This window comes from Contarinia nasturtii, unplaced genomic scaffold (assembly GCF_009176525.2).
Source record: "Contarinia nasturtii isolate CC-2019 unplaced genomic scaffold, AAFC_CNas_1.1 Cnas_scaffold_695, whole genome shotgun sequence".
Classification (NCBI taxonomy): domain Eukaryota; kingdom Metazoa; phylum Arthropoda; class Insecta; order Diptera; family Cecidomyiidae; genus Contarinia; species Contarinia nasturtii.
Genome location: NW_022198046.1, coordinates 9,585,942 through 9,601,145, shown reverse-complemented (window position 1 = coordinate 9,601,145; position 15,204 = coordinate 9,585,942). Strand labels below are relative to the sequence as shown.

The following is a 15,204-nucleotide window of genomic DNA, read 5'->3' as shown; positions in this document are numbered from 1 at the left end:
CGTTATCAAAACTGTATGAAATGCGAAAAAGTTTCCTTTGAAAAAATTAAAATTCAAATGGAGATAACTTTCAGAATCATGTATTTAAATTGCGTCGTGCGATGATTTAACGTATTGAATATAACAGTAACACTTTTCAGTTTGTGTTGCTTCGGTGTAAAGGCCAACATGCTTTGAACATAAAAAAACGACGTTTAAATCTGAATTTAAGTGATCGTTAGAATATAATTTTGAACTTGCTGCTTTTCTTTTTGCAAAACTAATATTTTATATAGAAAAAACTGATTATTTCTGTATTAAAAAAAAATTGTAAAGAATTCAGTCAAAGTTGTTTATAATGAATATGAAATTAATTTTGCTATTTATGTTTGTCCAAGCTTCACTTGGTTACATTAATTTTGAAAAGTATTTATGGAAAACATGGAAAAATGGCTCATTTTATGCCTTCAGAGGGATTAAATATGCTGAGTCACCGACAGGATTATTGCGATTTAAAGTGGGTATTAAGCAAATTTGACCGATTGAATCTGAATTTGTCCAATTGTTTCTGTAGTCTCCACGACCATCGAAAACATGGAACAATATATCCGCGATATTTGAACAACTACGTAATGAAGATGGGAGTGATTGTCCATCACCAAACGTTTCATACGACGAAAATTGTTTGAATTTAAATGTATACACAAAGAAATTGGACATTGTGAATTTGATGCCTGTCATCGTGTTCATTCATCCTGGCGGTTTCTACGTTGGTTCCGGAAGCTCTGCCAATTTCGGACCTGAGTACTTATTGGAAGAAGATTTAGTTTTGGTTACATTCAATTACCGTCTCGCATTTTTTGGATTCACAAGTGTCGGATCAAATGAGGCAATCGGGAATGCTGGATTCAAAGATCAAGCGCTTGTTTTAAAATGGGTTCATAATCACATTCGACACTTTGGTGGTGATCCAAATTCTGTGACATTGATGGGCGACAGTGCTGGTGGAATGAGCGTTCAAGCGCATATTGTATCACCTCTATCGCATAATCTATTCCATCGCGCATTTATAATGAGTGGCGGAATATTACCACAAGCAAAATCTCCATCGTCACAACCACATTTGATCGAAAAATTGGCCCGTTTTCTCAACTGTCCTGAAAATGAAAACTCATTTGAATGCGTGAAGAAAACAGAAACAGCACCAATTACCGATAGTTTGAGAAAGATTTTCGAATTTGGATGGGATAATCCGGTGTATCCGTGGTTGCCAATCGTTGAATCGCCCAGTGATGAAGAGCCATTTTTAAGTGAAGATCCAATGCAGCTATTTGAAGATGGAAAATTTAACAAAATTCCCGTTATGATTAGTTCCACTAAAGATGAAACCTCAATGTCAGCCATGTATTTGTTTGAACACAGAAATCTTTTATCCGAGTGGGTGAATGATTTTTCAAGAGTTGGACCAATTTGCATGCAATATGAACCAAATGAAACAGTTACGGATCAATTGAAAGAGCGATATGTACCATACAAGATTGATGATAAGGAACATGTTGTTGATTTATTTGATTGGTGTGCTCAGGTAACGGTTGAATCTTTCAATTTATTTGATTAATCATTTTGAAGAATTTATTTAGAGTTTCTCGGACTCAACAATCATTTTTCCATTTCATCGAATGGCACAAATCGTGAGAGATGCAACAGATGTCTTTTATATGAAGTTTAATTTTCGGGGGCAATATACTTCATTCAAATGCAACTCAACAATTGATAAACAATTATGTGAAGGTAATAAATACCAAAGAGAAACGAAATCTGACAACTCTAGTTTATATTACTATAATGATTATTTTACACTTTTTTGATTTATTCACGGAATTGAAAAGTTTTTGCACAAATGTTTGTGAATAGTGCAAAATGTCGATTTTGCGAAAAATATATGGTTTTTTTTTCAAACACATTTGTGTAGTAAAAAACAAGGACTTAATTGCTTTGTTCTCCATTCAATTAATTTCAGAACTTAGCGCCAAAAATATGATAGAACATTGCGATGATTTACAATATTTATTTACTGCAGCCAACATTCCCAGAATCAAGGATGAGTCCAGTGCTGAAGGTCAAATTGTAACTAAATATACGAAGTTACTTCACAGTTTTGCGAAAAATGGGTAAATGATTCTCGAATTTATTTTTAACAAATTTCAACTTTGAATTTCTCTTATCCATTTAGTTATCCATACTTCGGTCTAGAAATACCTGCAAACAGCGTGAAGTTTGATGATGATGAGAAATTCGTTGAATTCGATACGAAATTCACGATAAATAACCATCCATTTAGAAATTCAGACATATGGGACTCCTTGTTTCCAAGACAAAACAAACATAAAAAATAACGTACAAGTTGAAATAAATACACAATATATGTCGATTTGGTTTTCTAATAGAAAAGTTAGAGTTTATTGTATTTTTCATCTCATTACAACACCAGGTTGATACCGCGCGGCGAAAAGGTAATGTTTTAAAAATATTTTTGAATGTCCGAACTCTCCTGTTCAGGTCGTAATTATTTTATTGTTGTTTGAAAAATTCATGGTGTTCGAAATTGTTTATTTTTAACATACATTAATTAAGGTAGGTGTGATTCTTACCAGCTAGACCATTTGAAAAACCTTAACCGATACACAAAACTAAAATTCTTTTGTGCACTCACTTTAATTACAATTGCATAAGCTTATGTTGTTGTTGATTTTTTGTTTAAATAATTATTAAAAACGAAAAAAAAAAATTACATTCAAACGATGATTAAAGTGGTCGTTAATGTTGAGCTTGAGCAATAGCTGGTGCCAATTTTTCAACGATTGAAATGCCGGACAATAATAGTTTTTTGCCGAATGGAGGCACTCGTGGATTATTGGCCAATGATTCTGCGGCCAAACGAAGTTCATGGAACATATTACGATTGTATGGATTACGACGTGATGAATATCTCAATGCCAAGAAGTGGTAATAGATGAATGGTGTCATTAATCCGGCCCGACCCCTGTTCCATCAAAGATAAAAAAAAATAAATGGAAATTCGACACCTCATTTTTATTGCCACAGTGATCAAGTGGTTACTTACATAAATACAAAGAAGACAACAAGTGGCATCAACAAAATTTCGGACAATGCTGCCAATCGCAAGATATTTGTTGTTTGCAATTCCACAAGTGAAATCATAAGACGAGCACCCCACCATGAATTTTGGCCAAGTTGCTACAATTTTCCAAATTTAAAAATTAAAAAGTCATTTCATTGTATCAAGTAACATGAACATGTAAAATTCAATTGAAATTCACTTACGTCCAATAAAGTGAGTGAGTAGCTAGCTGCGTGCAAAATAGCGAACAAAACCACTGGGAATAGAATCAAAATGAACGGGCTGACGTACAAGAAAATGGTTGAGAAGAAGAGATAGTGGCATGAATCTTCTACCAATAGCAGTTGCAAATATTGACGCGAAAATGATAAACGTGGCATTCGCTGTTGTAAACGGAGTGCACTGGTGGCTGCATTTGCCAATAATACTTTGTAGAATGCATTTTGAGCATTTCTATGGATGAAAAAAAAAACAACGAATTAGATTGATCGCATCAGAAAGCGATGCCATTGTATACATACCCGAATATCGGAAGCACATATCCAAACGCAAAGAGAATCGTGAGTACACGCGATGCCCAAAGTGCAACGTCAACTTTATTGTCGATGATGTGTTGCTTGAGTGCTTCAAAACCCCGCGGTCTCTCTTGATTTGTGTTATTATCGGCCATGTTTTCTATTTTTTGTATTGGTGATGTTGTTGGTTTGTATGATTATGTTTTCGGAATAGTTCTAAGCTGAAAAAGAAGACAAAACAAAAACAATTATTGTTAAATTGATGCCAAAATTTACAACATCATTATTGTGTATAAAATGCTGTTTTACGATCGACATTTTACAACCGTCCATCTGCTCAAGATGGTTTTTTTAATAACGACTTTTTTGTAAAATGAAAACCAAAAAAAACAGTATGATGTAAGTCCTAACACAGTCAATGTAATTTTACAAAATGATCACTTGTGTAAAGTTCAGTGTTTAATGCCAATAATCTAAAGTACAAAATTTGTGGTAAATTTTTAAACGACGAAACATTCACTTTAGATGAAAAATGAGATACACGCGGAAGCAATTTATTGTTGGCACAGATATCTGCGATTAACGTAAGCAAATAGGCTCTGACCACAGAGATTATCCAGCAAATTGCAATTAAATGGTAATGCATTTAACACATACTGAATATGTGTGTTACGAAGGTAAAAGTTGAGAAAGCACACATAGCGCACAACCGAAACGAGTGCACAATTCGAATGTAAAACACACTGCCCAACTTTTTTTTAATAACAACTAAACTAGATTGAAAAGAAAAGAAAAAAAACTGCGTTTTTAAATATTTGTATAAAACCAGACAATATTTCAATTCACTTTTGAACAATATAAATATGAATAATATGCTGTGTCTATTAAAAAAAGCCATACAAAACTGAATTTTATGTAAACGTTAGCAGTGCAATGGATTCACAATGAAAAAAAAAACAACAACAAATCAACACACAACAACAACTGAAGGCATGATGTAAAGGCAAGAAATATGTGAAAATCGCATATGAAAAACGATGGGCAATAAACCCGATGAAGCGAAAGTTTATACACAGAAACAGAAAATGAAATACGAAAAAAAAAACAAACTAAACTGGTCAATTGGTACACGTTCGCTTGTACTTGAATGAGGCATGCAACGACGGCCACACTCTTGTAATATATATTTATTGTACGCGTCAATTCCAAATACACACAATCACTATCGATGGACTATTGAGCCGTCACTTCGATCAATCCATGAATAATTGAAGCGATGGCATCGATTTAATTTTATGATATTCCCCTTGATGATACCAAAATTTGAATCGTTCTGCTTGCACAAAACATACAAAAAAAATCGATGCGACCTATTGATTAGAACAACAATAAAGAACGAAATGCTTGCACATGACCCAAACGAACTACACAGCAGAATAACTGAATTTAATCAATTTAATTGCATGATGTAAAGAGCAACGATGAATAGAAAACGCTGGAATTTTTATAATTGACACGCTTATCACGGCATGTGATTGTATTTTGCAAATAATCTTTCGTTGACTCAATCTAGTACCAAGACGACACCAAAATTCCACTTTTTTGACAATTCATACAATGCGCCCACAACATTACCAAATTTTATTTTCCAAACCACTCAACTCAATACCAAATTTTTCTTAATTATTAATTAATAAACTCTTTTTAGCTTCGATGCGTCACTTTTAACAAGATCTCTGTATTGAAATTGTTTATGCACAATTTGCGGTTGAATTAAATCAAAAATTGGGACACACAACGAAAATAAAAAAAAAACTTTCTCATTTTTGCGACTTACATCAAAAACTATACCAGCGAAACCTTCAATTTACTAGGTACTAAATAAAATATATGAATTCCCTTTGAGCACAACTCACTTACTTGTCGGTGACGTTACACAAAAATGACAATACTAGTACTTTGTATACAAAATAGTTTTTTTTTCGCCAAGGGACCGTCTATTTTTTGCTCGTCTTCTCGTTTATCTAAAATATATGGTATTTAATTCGTTTTCCATGAACTTGGCACGTTTTGGTTAGGTACAGAAACAGAGAAGAAGAAAAAAAACGAGTATCGCACACACAAAGACACGTAATACAATGGAATACGTTAAACTATTGGATGTACTGTGTCGGGTGTCGAATGTAAGGCATCATCATCATATACAGGTAGTATGTGATACATCGTTTTCCATTAAAAACGTCATTGCAAAACATGTCGGAACATACACACAACCTACAACACAAAAACTCAAACAAAGAAACGAACGCACATTGGAAGTTCGAAAATTCGAAAACGAAATGTCAAAACCACACGTGCCTGTCACATCATATAAACATAACCAACAAAATAGAATCATCGAAACTTCATTCCGATACCGTGTGTTTGAACACACATTGTTTTTTCTCTTAAATTGGTGAAGTGTGAATATTAACATAAAACTAAATGCTATGGTTTGCTTTGTAAACGATAGTTTTTCAAAGGAAGACACTAAAATGACGACGAACAAACCGGACGATACTATAGACGATTTAACCATCGATGAAAATGCATTTCTACATTTGAAACTACAGAGAATCGCTGGTGGTAGTGTCATTGAATTTCCACCAACCTTTTCACCTCACGGAGAGTAAGTTTATTGTTATTGTTTTTTTTTGTGCAAAAGATTTGATGGACATTTCTTGTTTTTAGTTCGCTATTTGTCATTTCGCACGATCACATTTTGGTGTACAGTTCAACGACGGGCGAATATGTTCGTGAATTGGAAGGAATTTCCGGCAAAAAAATAATTGCCATTCAGTGTGACCCAAATAATTCGAAGTTACTTTACGGTTGTACTGAATCGGGTGACATCATTTCATGGAAATGGAAATCTGGTGTTATCAATGAAAAACATTTTCTTCGCATCTCAGCTGCCCATTCACCGAAAATCAATACCTTTTCATTGATACCAATGAAAGATGCATCGCAAACGTATGGTTTGATCACATGGCGTCGAACAAAAAGAGATAATGTGCAAATTGGCATTTTTAATTTGTTGAATGGATTACAAGAAGATGTGAAATTGCCGCTTAAATTGGCGTAAGTGATTGGATTTGTTCAAATGTGTTCATCAATTTTTGTATTTACTTTGTATTTATGTTTTTTAGTCCATCGACGGTTCGAACAGCTGTTGCACCGGGTCAAAATTATTTTGTCGTGATTCAGGATAAATTTTTGTATTGTGTCAACTATGTGAACGGTGACGTAAAACTATGGACAAATATTCAAGGCGATTTATTAACATGCGTTGCATGCCATCCAACACAACAAGTGGTCGCCACTGGAGATGTAAAAGGTCGCATTCTATTATATCGTGAAATCTTCCGAAAAGTTGAACCAAAAACCACACTCTATCATTGGCATCATACTCCGGTCACCACGGTTACATTCACCGAATCCGGATCGAATTTCTATTCGGGCGGTTTGGAGAACACCTTGTGCCATTGGGATATCAGACAACAAAAACCAATTGGCTTTGTACCTCGAATGCAAGGAACACCAGTGCATATTGTGATTGGAGCTGAAAATAGAAAAATATCTGTGGCAACTGACGATAATGGCATTCAAATTTTTAACGCACAAAATAATGTAACGGCTGTCATTCAGAACTTTACATGGATTCCATATGATAAAACAAACATTCCGAAATTTCCAATCGGATTGAAAGTGAATCCACGAACAAATTCGCTGGTGTTGAACGGACGACTCGGCCATTTGCAATTTTTCTCCACTTACACAAGAACATTGTTGTATAATGTAAGTTACATGCGATTTTTGATTTAATCAACAGTGCAATCTTGCTTTAGAAGAATTTATTTTTTTGGAGGAATGTGTAAATTTCTATTGAACTTTCGTCATTTACAGCTGGATACCACTGCCCAAAATCGATTGAACATTGAAGCTGAAAAGATCCTGTACAATTTATATGTGTCTCATGCTAGCCTGAATGAAGACTGGTTGGCAACGGCTGAAATTCTTGACGACCATGAGCACACCATTGAGTGTCGCTTGAAATTTTGGAAATTCGATGATGCACTACAAAAATACAGTTTGAATACACAAATTGAATTGCCACACGAAAACGGGGTTCGAACGTTAGAATTTTCTACGCTTCATTCGGTGGACAATTTGCTATGTGCTTCGAGTGGTGAATATGATGTTAAAATTTGGGCACTGGAAGATTCACCAAATTATAAAAGTATGTTCTTTTTCGTTGTGCATTACCAATACAAATTTGGAATTTGATTAAATATTTGGCAATTTCAGAAAAAGGAAAAGTGTGGACATGTATCGCACGTGCAAGCTACAAAAATTTACCAATCAAATCACTTGGATTTTCTTCGGACACATCATTGTTGGGCGTTGGTTTCGGCAACACTTTATGTATTTACAATTCTGAAACATTACATTTGCGATGCGCATTGAGTGCTCCGTCCGGATTAGATGGCAGTGTAAATAAAATGACAATCACATTGCCAAAGAGTAACGATAAAACAAATTTAGACACACTACGTCAGCATTTTGTTGAAAAGCGTAAAAAGTTACTGTCAGCAATTCGTTCGATGTTGGAAACTGACGAAGCGGTTACCGTAACGAGAATAACAAATAGTGTCGAAAAATTGAAACCCGTGGAACAAAAATTGCCCGCAAATTTGTCGGAGGAACAAAAAAAGATGATTTTCAATCAGGTGCTAGCTTCGAACAGTATAAATTTGTTCCAGAAGATTCATATTTTCGACAAGTTCAATTTACACGGCAGAATACCGGCAAAGTCAAAAAAATCATATACGGAGTATTGTGAACAAATCGACAATGGACTAAGGTGTACAAATGTTCTTGGTCGAATGTTGAATTTGTCAACGAAACAGAAATTCAAATTCGCCCACAAATATAATCAATCAAATTTGCAAAAGCAACGAAGTCGCCATACCCTAGATGCCTTCAAGCGTGTCATAAATTGTACAAAAACGACAGCAAAAAAAACCGTATCAAACGGTGTGACTGATGATCAAATTATGGAAGAATGTTCCGCAGAAAATGAAATCAAATTAATTCATCCACAAAAACCAACCGTACATATAACACACGTTGCATTTTGTACCGGAGAATTTGCCCATTTAGTCATTGTTTGTACAGAAAAGCGATTATTAATCTGGAATTTACTAACACTTCGTATACAATCGGCATTCAAAGTGGCAGTTGAAAAACTTAACGTCGATTTGTACACAAGTTTGGTTGCAATTGTTGCGAAAAATCATGATTTATTTGTTTTTCTGCCAAACACACCAATCACTCTGTATCAACATAAACAATTACCGAAAATTGATGGATTGGCATGGATTCCACGGCAGCATCCACGGAATCGTTCGCTCACAGTTGACTGGCAGGCCCATACTGAACTTTATTTCTTAAGCAGCGACAAACAGGTACCCGCTTTATTGCCATTCTCGAGAAAGATCGGTTTTGATTTTAATGCGATCAATTTATTTATTTATTGTCCCATTTATTTAGGAATTACTACGACTTGTATCAACCAACGACGAAGATTCGTACAATTCGAATGCATTCTATTTAAGTGATAATGTGCAAACATTGCCAAATACACCGTTTGCCGCAATGATAGCAAAACAACAGACCAATTATGCAATTGCCGAAGACAAACGATCCACTGTCACTTACGGAATTGGCGTTCCAGGCAAAGACAGCGTTAAAGAGGTATATGATTTAATTTTTTTTTTCGTCTCATTTGAGTTTGGGTTTTTAATTACATCGGGAAGAGGATTTCCGTTTCGATACTTTGAATTTCTAGAATGTTTGGGAAATTGAAAGGAAAATGCATGGTCGTTTTGCATAAATAGACTTTTGAATAAATATTTTAGTGTATTTTCTATTTAATTTCCATTTGAATAGCAATTGTAATGTGCGTCATTAACTATCGAATTCGTTTGGATTTAAATCATGTATTTTTTTGAGAAATTAAGATTCCATTCAATATCGGACATTGACTAAATAGAAAATAAATAGTAATTTTTTTTCAAACAAAATTTTTGGAAACATAACAAACTAAATCGAAAAACTTAAAATAAGTAAGAAACGCAATTTTCAAAAAAAAAAAAAAAAAAAAATACGTAATTTCAAAATGAATTCTTCAAAACTGATTTAAATCCAAACAACGTTCTATTATGAATAATATTTTAAATACATCGCAATTAATTCATATTAATTGATAACATTCACATAAAAATATTGATAAAGATGAGTATTTAACTTTTTACACATATAATTCGGGGGATAAGCATAAGTTCTTTTTCTTCTCACATAAATAATATAAAAAAACAGTGTGCTCACAATTCCGCTTAAAAACTCAATGAAAAAAAAAAACGGTAACTAATAATCGTAAAATACATTCGCTTTTGAATTTGTACGCTCATTCACAAACACTCTCTCGTAATGTCGACTCAGAAAAAATGAGTTAAAAAAATTAAATCCATTGTAATTGTCCATCGTTTAAAATCGAAAGGGGGAAAAAATATTTATAAAATATATCCAAAAAAGATTTAAATGTAAAAAAACCAAAATAGGGTGAGAATTTTTTGGTGGATTTATTCGATTGGTCGACGTAACATTGGCACACGATAATTTCGGCACCGTCTCATCAAATGTATGTCGTGCTTGAAGTAGCGCAAACAATGCCATTGTGGAATTTCCATCATCGATTTTGCAACCTATTCAACAAAGATAGAGAGAGAGAAAGGGAAAGAAAATGTTATGTGCATTCAACGAAACACGAAAAACTTATTAATAATTACACTCTATTAGATTTCGTGGAGCGTTTTTGCAACTGAAGTTAAGCTTACCGTATGCGGCTGCGAAACTGGCACACCAAATGTGTTCACCACCAAATTGATGGTAACCAACATGAAAATTGCAACGGCTGACAAAATTTTCATTTTGTAAATTCCTTTTGTTTTGTTACTTCCGTTCCGGAAAAGTCCTTCGATGATTGAATACTGTAAACAGTTTCTTTTACTTTGAAAACTATTTGTTTAGAAGTTAAATTCCACTGAAAAATGCTCCAAGCCTTATTGAAAAAGGTGATGACAAAAATAGTAAAAAGTTGTGCAAAAAACGACCACAAATCACGTTAGAACTCGAGCAATTGACTGAATAAAAAAATGTGTATTTTTTGGTATTTATTTTACAGCTTAAAAGTGAGAGCAAACGTTCGATCGGATGGCTGAAGTCGAATTGAAGTGTTTGCCGTTGTGTTGACTCGTTTTATATGTGCACTGCATATAGCAACTCACTCATAGAGTATACAACTCAATTGTTTACTGTTTCGAATATATTTTTTTTGTTCACTCGCTGCGTTCACTCGTTCGAGAACAACTCGCACACATATAATGCAAACTGTGCTCGCGCGGAATTGTTACGAATTTCATTGATGTATTTATGCACGCAATGGCACAGGGTAGTAATTTGCATAAATGTTTTGACTGCGATAGAAAAAGTGAAAAATGCGGCAAAAAAATCCGTCGTTTTTTTCAAACCCTATAATGCTGCATTTCGCTTAACATTGTGTGTATACGTTCAATAGCATTCACTGTGTGTTCATATGTACATCATTGTGTGTACAAGAGATAAAGTGATGTTACAATAACATTCTAGCACAGCAATAGATTGAGGAATTTCCTGATTGTACTATATAGGAGTTGAATTTTTTTATTCATTCTCTGAAATACCGTCGGAAGAGAGAAATAACGGAACAAATTCCCTATCCGAATGACCTGCAAAATGTATGTGCTTTTCTATTTTACGCCATCGTGGTTTTAATGGGCCGCTCAATAGATCATGTGCAATGAATAAAGTATGAGATTTCTTATAGATTCATCATATTTTAAAAGTAAAAAAGTTTCAAACGGAAATCAGGCTTACACACTGATGACTGTACACAATCTTTTTATGCCATCTTCGTATTTCCCTTCGTTTTGAGTGCATCGTAATAATAATCCATTTATTTATGAAATTCTTTTTCTCTTTTTTCCCTTTAAATTTCAAAACATTGTGACCAGAGCCGCTCTATTCGTTTGCGAATACGATTCAATCTACACTTTGTGTACGTGGTATACATGAAGTCTATAGATAAGTGCGAGTAATTGCATCGATAAAACGATCATTGTGGTCATTCCACAATTTTATTTATTTTGCGTGTAGTCAACAGTGCTGATAGACTAGAGCCTCACAATATTTTGCCACTTGAATGGATTGTGCTGGACAAACGCGTAGCATCCACACATATTAATTTAACAATATTATTATTAAATACGTAGCTTTGTCGCGCAAAAATCTCGGGGAAAACACGACTTCGACTATATAATACTATAGTTTATACAGGATAAGCGAGTCTACGTGCAATTTCTCATGACTTATAAGAACACAAACAAATTTCGTGCGATACATTAACTGATAGATAATTTCTTATAAATTTAGAGCATCAAATCGTGTGTGTTTGGATTGCCTTGATGGTTTGAATGTCTAAAAAATGGGAAAAACACGCAAGTCGGAAGTGCATGCAATTAGCTAGAAAAACAATTAAAAATTATCATTTAATGCGGTGATACAGACGGCTTTCTGGATCACACCAGAATAAACCGAACAAATGTATTGCATGTACATCGAAAATGACTTTTAAAGAGAGACAAATTACATTCGCTACAATATCATATGATAAATAAATATTTTAATATTTTGATTCATGAAATGCACAATGTAACGATCCCGATTCATGCAGTAGAACTTCAGCAACATGTTCGCACACTTCGACTTAATATTTCTTAGATTGATGTGGATGCAAAAATAATAGATCGCATAAAACCAAATTATCCAGAGTTATGCCCGGTTATACCGAACATCATTGCACATGACATGACATTCTGCTTCGTCCCCAAGTTTCATTTTTTACAATTTGTGAACTTCTTTAATTTAATGTAATGTTCGACGCATATTTTTCTTTCACTTCATCTAAGTTTGCACGAATTGATAACAAAAGAGAATGTTGTGTGGGTTAAAATTCATTATTTGAAAATTGCCAAAGCAGGTGATTTTCTTGAACGAGCTGTATGCACACGAATGTAAATGTGCAGATTTTCTATATACAAACCATCCAACGATTAGCACATCTCTTGAATATGAATTGCATCATTTTCATATTTTCTCTTTCACGAATTCTTGAAAATACAATAAGTGTCGAGATGACATTGTCCATATTGAGCTAGAATGTGTGTGTGTGTGTACGCGTGCGAGCATGAAAAATTAAATTATCACATTCAATTGATAATAATGGTGTGCAATCACGTGCACGATATTTGGAAAACTGCACTTCAAAGCAATGCATATGCAACGGGATCCGTAAAAAGATCATTAATTTTCATATTGGTTCAGCGATGTCATTCATTGAGTTCATCGTCCCATTTCTGTTTTGTATTCGTATAAGATGTATCAGATCAAGACCGTATCAAGATTGCGCTCAATAACTTTATCCGTGTGAGAAGATACGCGTTTGTTTGTCCACTTCTTTTTTATATAATTTGGTTTTATTAGCTAAATTTTGCGTGCTAAAATACGAGCATGCATTTCAGTTGATCATTTCCATTTACTACACTCAATTACGTTAAATTGTTGACACAAACACATGATATTTTTTCCATTGAATGGACAAACAAAGGAATCGATTCCCGCGGAATATTTTTGATAATATGGAATTATACCAAACCTTAGCAAACTAAATTGCTTTTATACATTGGTTCATTGTATATTTTGTGAATATACGACGCATTTCGTTCATTTAAACCTTGTTGCATTTAGTGGAACTTTTGATGAGACTTTACCAAACAATTCAACTCATTTTCACGTAATCGGTTTTCACATAAATATGTACACTCAATAACATGTTTACGCAATAAATGTTCTAATATTGACGCAACGTGCTTTCTTTCATAAAATATTGCATTATTTCCGTCAACAGCAGACGGGATGTGTTAAATCTTATTTGTTTCTTTTTATATTGATAACAAATACTCGTGTAAGTGGCAGATTGACAACAAAAGTATTAATTAAAAATTGCGTTGTTTTTTTTTGCGTGTCATTTCAGTTGACATCACTGCAGGCACACACCATGGCACCGATGAATCTGTTTTGTACAAGTTTCCTGAAATCGTTGCTGGTTAAAGAGGATACAACGACTAAACCACAACGCCCACAAAATGACGCCGATGATGATGAAGACAATCAAATGCACTCAGATGACGATGATTGAATCATATGCCAATGAAAATCGGCCCCGTTGGAATGAAAAATAATAAAAAAGTATATTGAATAAGCATCCGATGCAGCATTCATCGATTGAACTTTGTTGTAACATTTTTTTAAAAACATTGAAAATATATCACCTGCTTTCGTTTTTTAAGCAAAAACAATTCATATTTTTTTTTAATATTGTAAGTACAATTGGAAATTACAGTTACTTTTTGACTGCATGAGAAAAAAAAACATTTTCATCGATATGGAAGAATTTTGAATAATAAAAATGAAACGCTTGGTTCTCAAGATTTATGCAAATATTTGATTCACTTTTTTTATTCTTTGGACTTAAAAGTGGTGCCTCTTGAGAAACTGGATAAAACTTTAATGAATTTGCTCGAAGAGACGATTTTAAAGTTGAAAGAGAATTTGATTTAAATTTCATTGAACAGCATTGGAGATAAGGCAAGTCGATCCAAGTGATAGTGAATTCAATCGAATAAAAGATGGAATATAATAGGTTAAGGTCAATTTACTTTTTGACTCAATCTTTGAGATGCGATTATTTAATAATGTATTTGATTGGATTGCGTTTATACATCTTGAGCCCCTGACATATGTGTTCATTACACTCCAGCTATATCATTCCGTTTTTTTCTCGTTCAACGACGTACAACAGCCGTCTGAAGTAAGTTTACAAAATTGGTTTCATTCACAAGAAATAAATCTACAATGCCTGAATGGTTCTTTTTTACATTCGTTGCATATTCAGTTAAAAAAAAAAGCTAGTACAGTTGGGTAAGACGATAGAATCAATGTTTCTCTATAAATACAACGTCTGATATTCTATAGCAAATAGTTTCGATGTTACTGTGACAATCTGACACTTGAAAAGCCAAATTATTATCCAATTTATTACATGAATCACATGTAATACAAACACAATTCATCCCATGTGATAAAATCAAATGTAATAGTCATTATTCCTCAATTACGTTTTGTTTAGCCAGCTAAAAGGCGTTTTGAATTCGGAAAATGCGATTATATCAAAACAGTAAATGGTTCATTCAAACGTGCATACGTTGGTGGTATGTGTCAGAGCATCAAAATTGAATAATCCACTCGAAATTGGTATAGAACATGGATTTAATTGCATTTTACTGGACACTGGATATTGAATATCACGTC

General features: G+C 33.8%; 3 protein-coding genes across 8 annotated transcripts; 2 read left to right on the top strand and 1 right to left on the bottom strand.

Moving 5' to 3' along the window:
* The first annotated feature begins 152 nt into the window (after positions 1 to 152).
* Positions 153 to 2,430, top strand: LOC116341393 (esterase E4-like). Its single transcript, XM_031768465.1, has 5 exons — positions 153 to 496; positions 554 to 1,564; positions 1,620 to 1,770; positions 2,000 to 2,150; positions 2,213 to 2,430. The coding sequence occupies exons 1-5, from the start codon at positions 338 to 340 to the stop codon at positions 2,373 to 2,375; spliced, it is 1,635 nt and encodes a 544-aa protein (XP_031624325.1). The 5' UTR covers positions 153 to 337; the 3' UTR covers positions 2,376 to 2,430.
* On the bottom strand, positions 2,407 to 5,846 carry LOC116341394 (Krueppel homolog 2). 6 transcript variants are annotated; one of them, XM_031768466.1, is made up of 5 exons: positions 5,474 to 5,846; positions 3,643 to 3,857; positions 3,325 to 3,574; positions 3,104 to 3,237; positions 2,407 to 3,022 (listed from the first exon to the last, which is right to left on the bottom strand). In XM_031768466.1, the coding sequence occupies exons 2-5, from the start codon at positions 3,789 to 3,791 to the stop codon at positions 2,797 to 2,799; spliced, it is 759 nt and encodes a 252-aa protein (XP_031624326.1). In that variant the 5' UTR covers positions 3,792 to 3,857; positions 5,474 to 5,846; the 3' UTR covers positions 2,407 to 2,796. The 6 variants fall into 6 exon arrangements, with proteins under 6 accessions (XP_031624326.1, XP_031624328.1, XP_031624327.1 ...); XM_031768468.1 differs by having other exon boundaries at positions 5,553 to 5,846; XM_031768467.1 differs by having other exon boundaries at positions 5,557 to 5,845.
* A 161-nt stretch (positions 5,847 to 6,007) lies between these two features.
* Positions 6,008 to 14,192, top strand: LOC116341392 (WD repeat-containing protein 75). The gene is made up of 7 exons (XM_031768464.1): positions 6,008 to 6,304; positions 6,367 to 6,756; positions 6,825 to 7,473; positions 7,582 to 7,915; positions 7,984 to 9,143; positions 9,229 to 9,432; positions 13,868 to 14,192. Exons 1-7 carry the CDS (start codon positions 6,126 to 6,128, stop codon positions 14,030 to 14,032), a joined length of 3,081 nt encoding a protein of 1,026 aa, XP_031624324.1. The 5' UTR covers positions 6,008 to 6,125; the 3' UTR covers positions 14,033 to 14,192.
* The last annotated feature ends 1,012 nt before the right edge of the window (positions 14,193 to 15,204 follow it).

Excerpts from the sequence above, each read along its gene's own strand:
- LOC116341393 (XM_031768465.1), top strand. The coding sequence starts at position 338 with ATGAATATGAAATTAATTTTGCTATTTATGTTTGTCCAAGCTTCACTT. Across the intron at positions 497-553 it reads CAGGATTATTGCGATTTAAA|TCTCCACGACCATCGAAAAC; the intron begins GTGGGTATTAAG and ends TTGTTTCTGTAG. Across the intron at positions 2,151-2,212 it reads CACAGTTTTGCGAAAAATGG|TTATCCATACTTCGGTCTAG; the intron begins GTAAATGATTCT and ends TTATCCATTTAG.
- LOC116341394 (XM_031768466.1), bottom strand. The coding sequence starts at position 3,791 with ATGGCCGATAATAACACAAATCAAGAGAGACCGCGGGGTTTTGAAGCA. Across the intron at positions 3,575-3,642 it reads TATGTGCTTCCGATATTCGG|AAATGCTCAAAATGCATTCT; the intron begins GTATGTATACAA and ends TTTCATCCATAG. Across the intron at positions 3,023-3,103 it reads GTTGTCTTCTTTGTATTTAT|GGGTCGGGCCGGATTAATGA; the intron begins GTAAGTAACCAC and ends TTGATGGAACAG.
- LOC116341392 (XM_031768464.1), top strand. The coding sequence starts at position 6,126 with ATGGTTTGCTTTGTAAACGATAGTTTTTCAAAGGAAGACACTAAAATG. Across the intron at positions 7,916-7,983 it reads AGATTCACCAAATTATAAAA|AAAAAGGAAAAGTGTGGACA; the intron begins GTATGTTCTTTT and ends TGGCAATTTCAG. Across the intron at positions 9,144-9,228 it reads TCTTAAGCAGCGACAAACAG|GAATTACTACGACTTGTATC; the intron begins GTACCCGCTTTA and ends CCATTTATTTAG.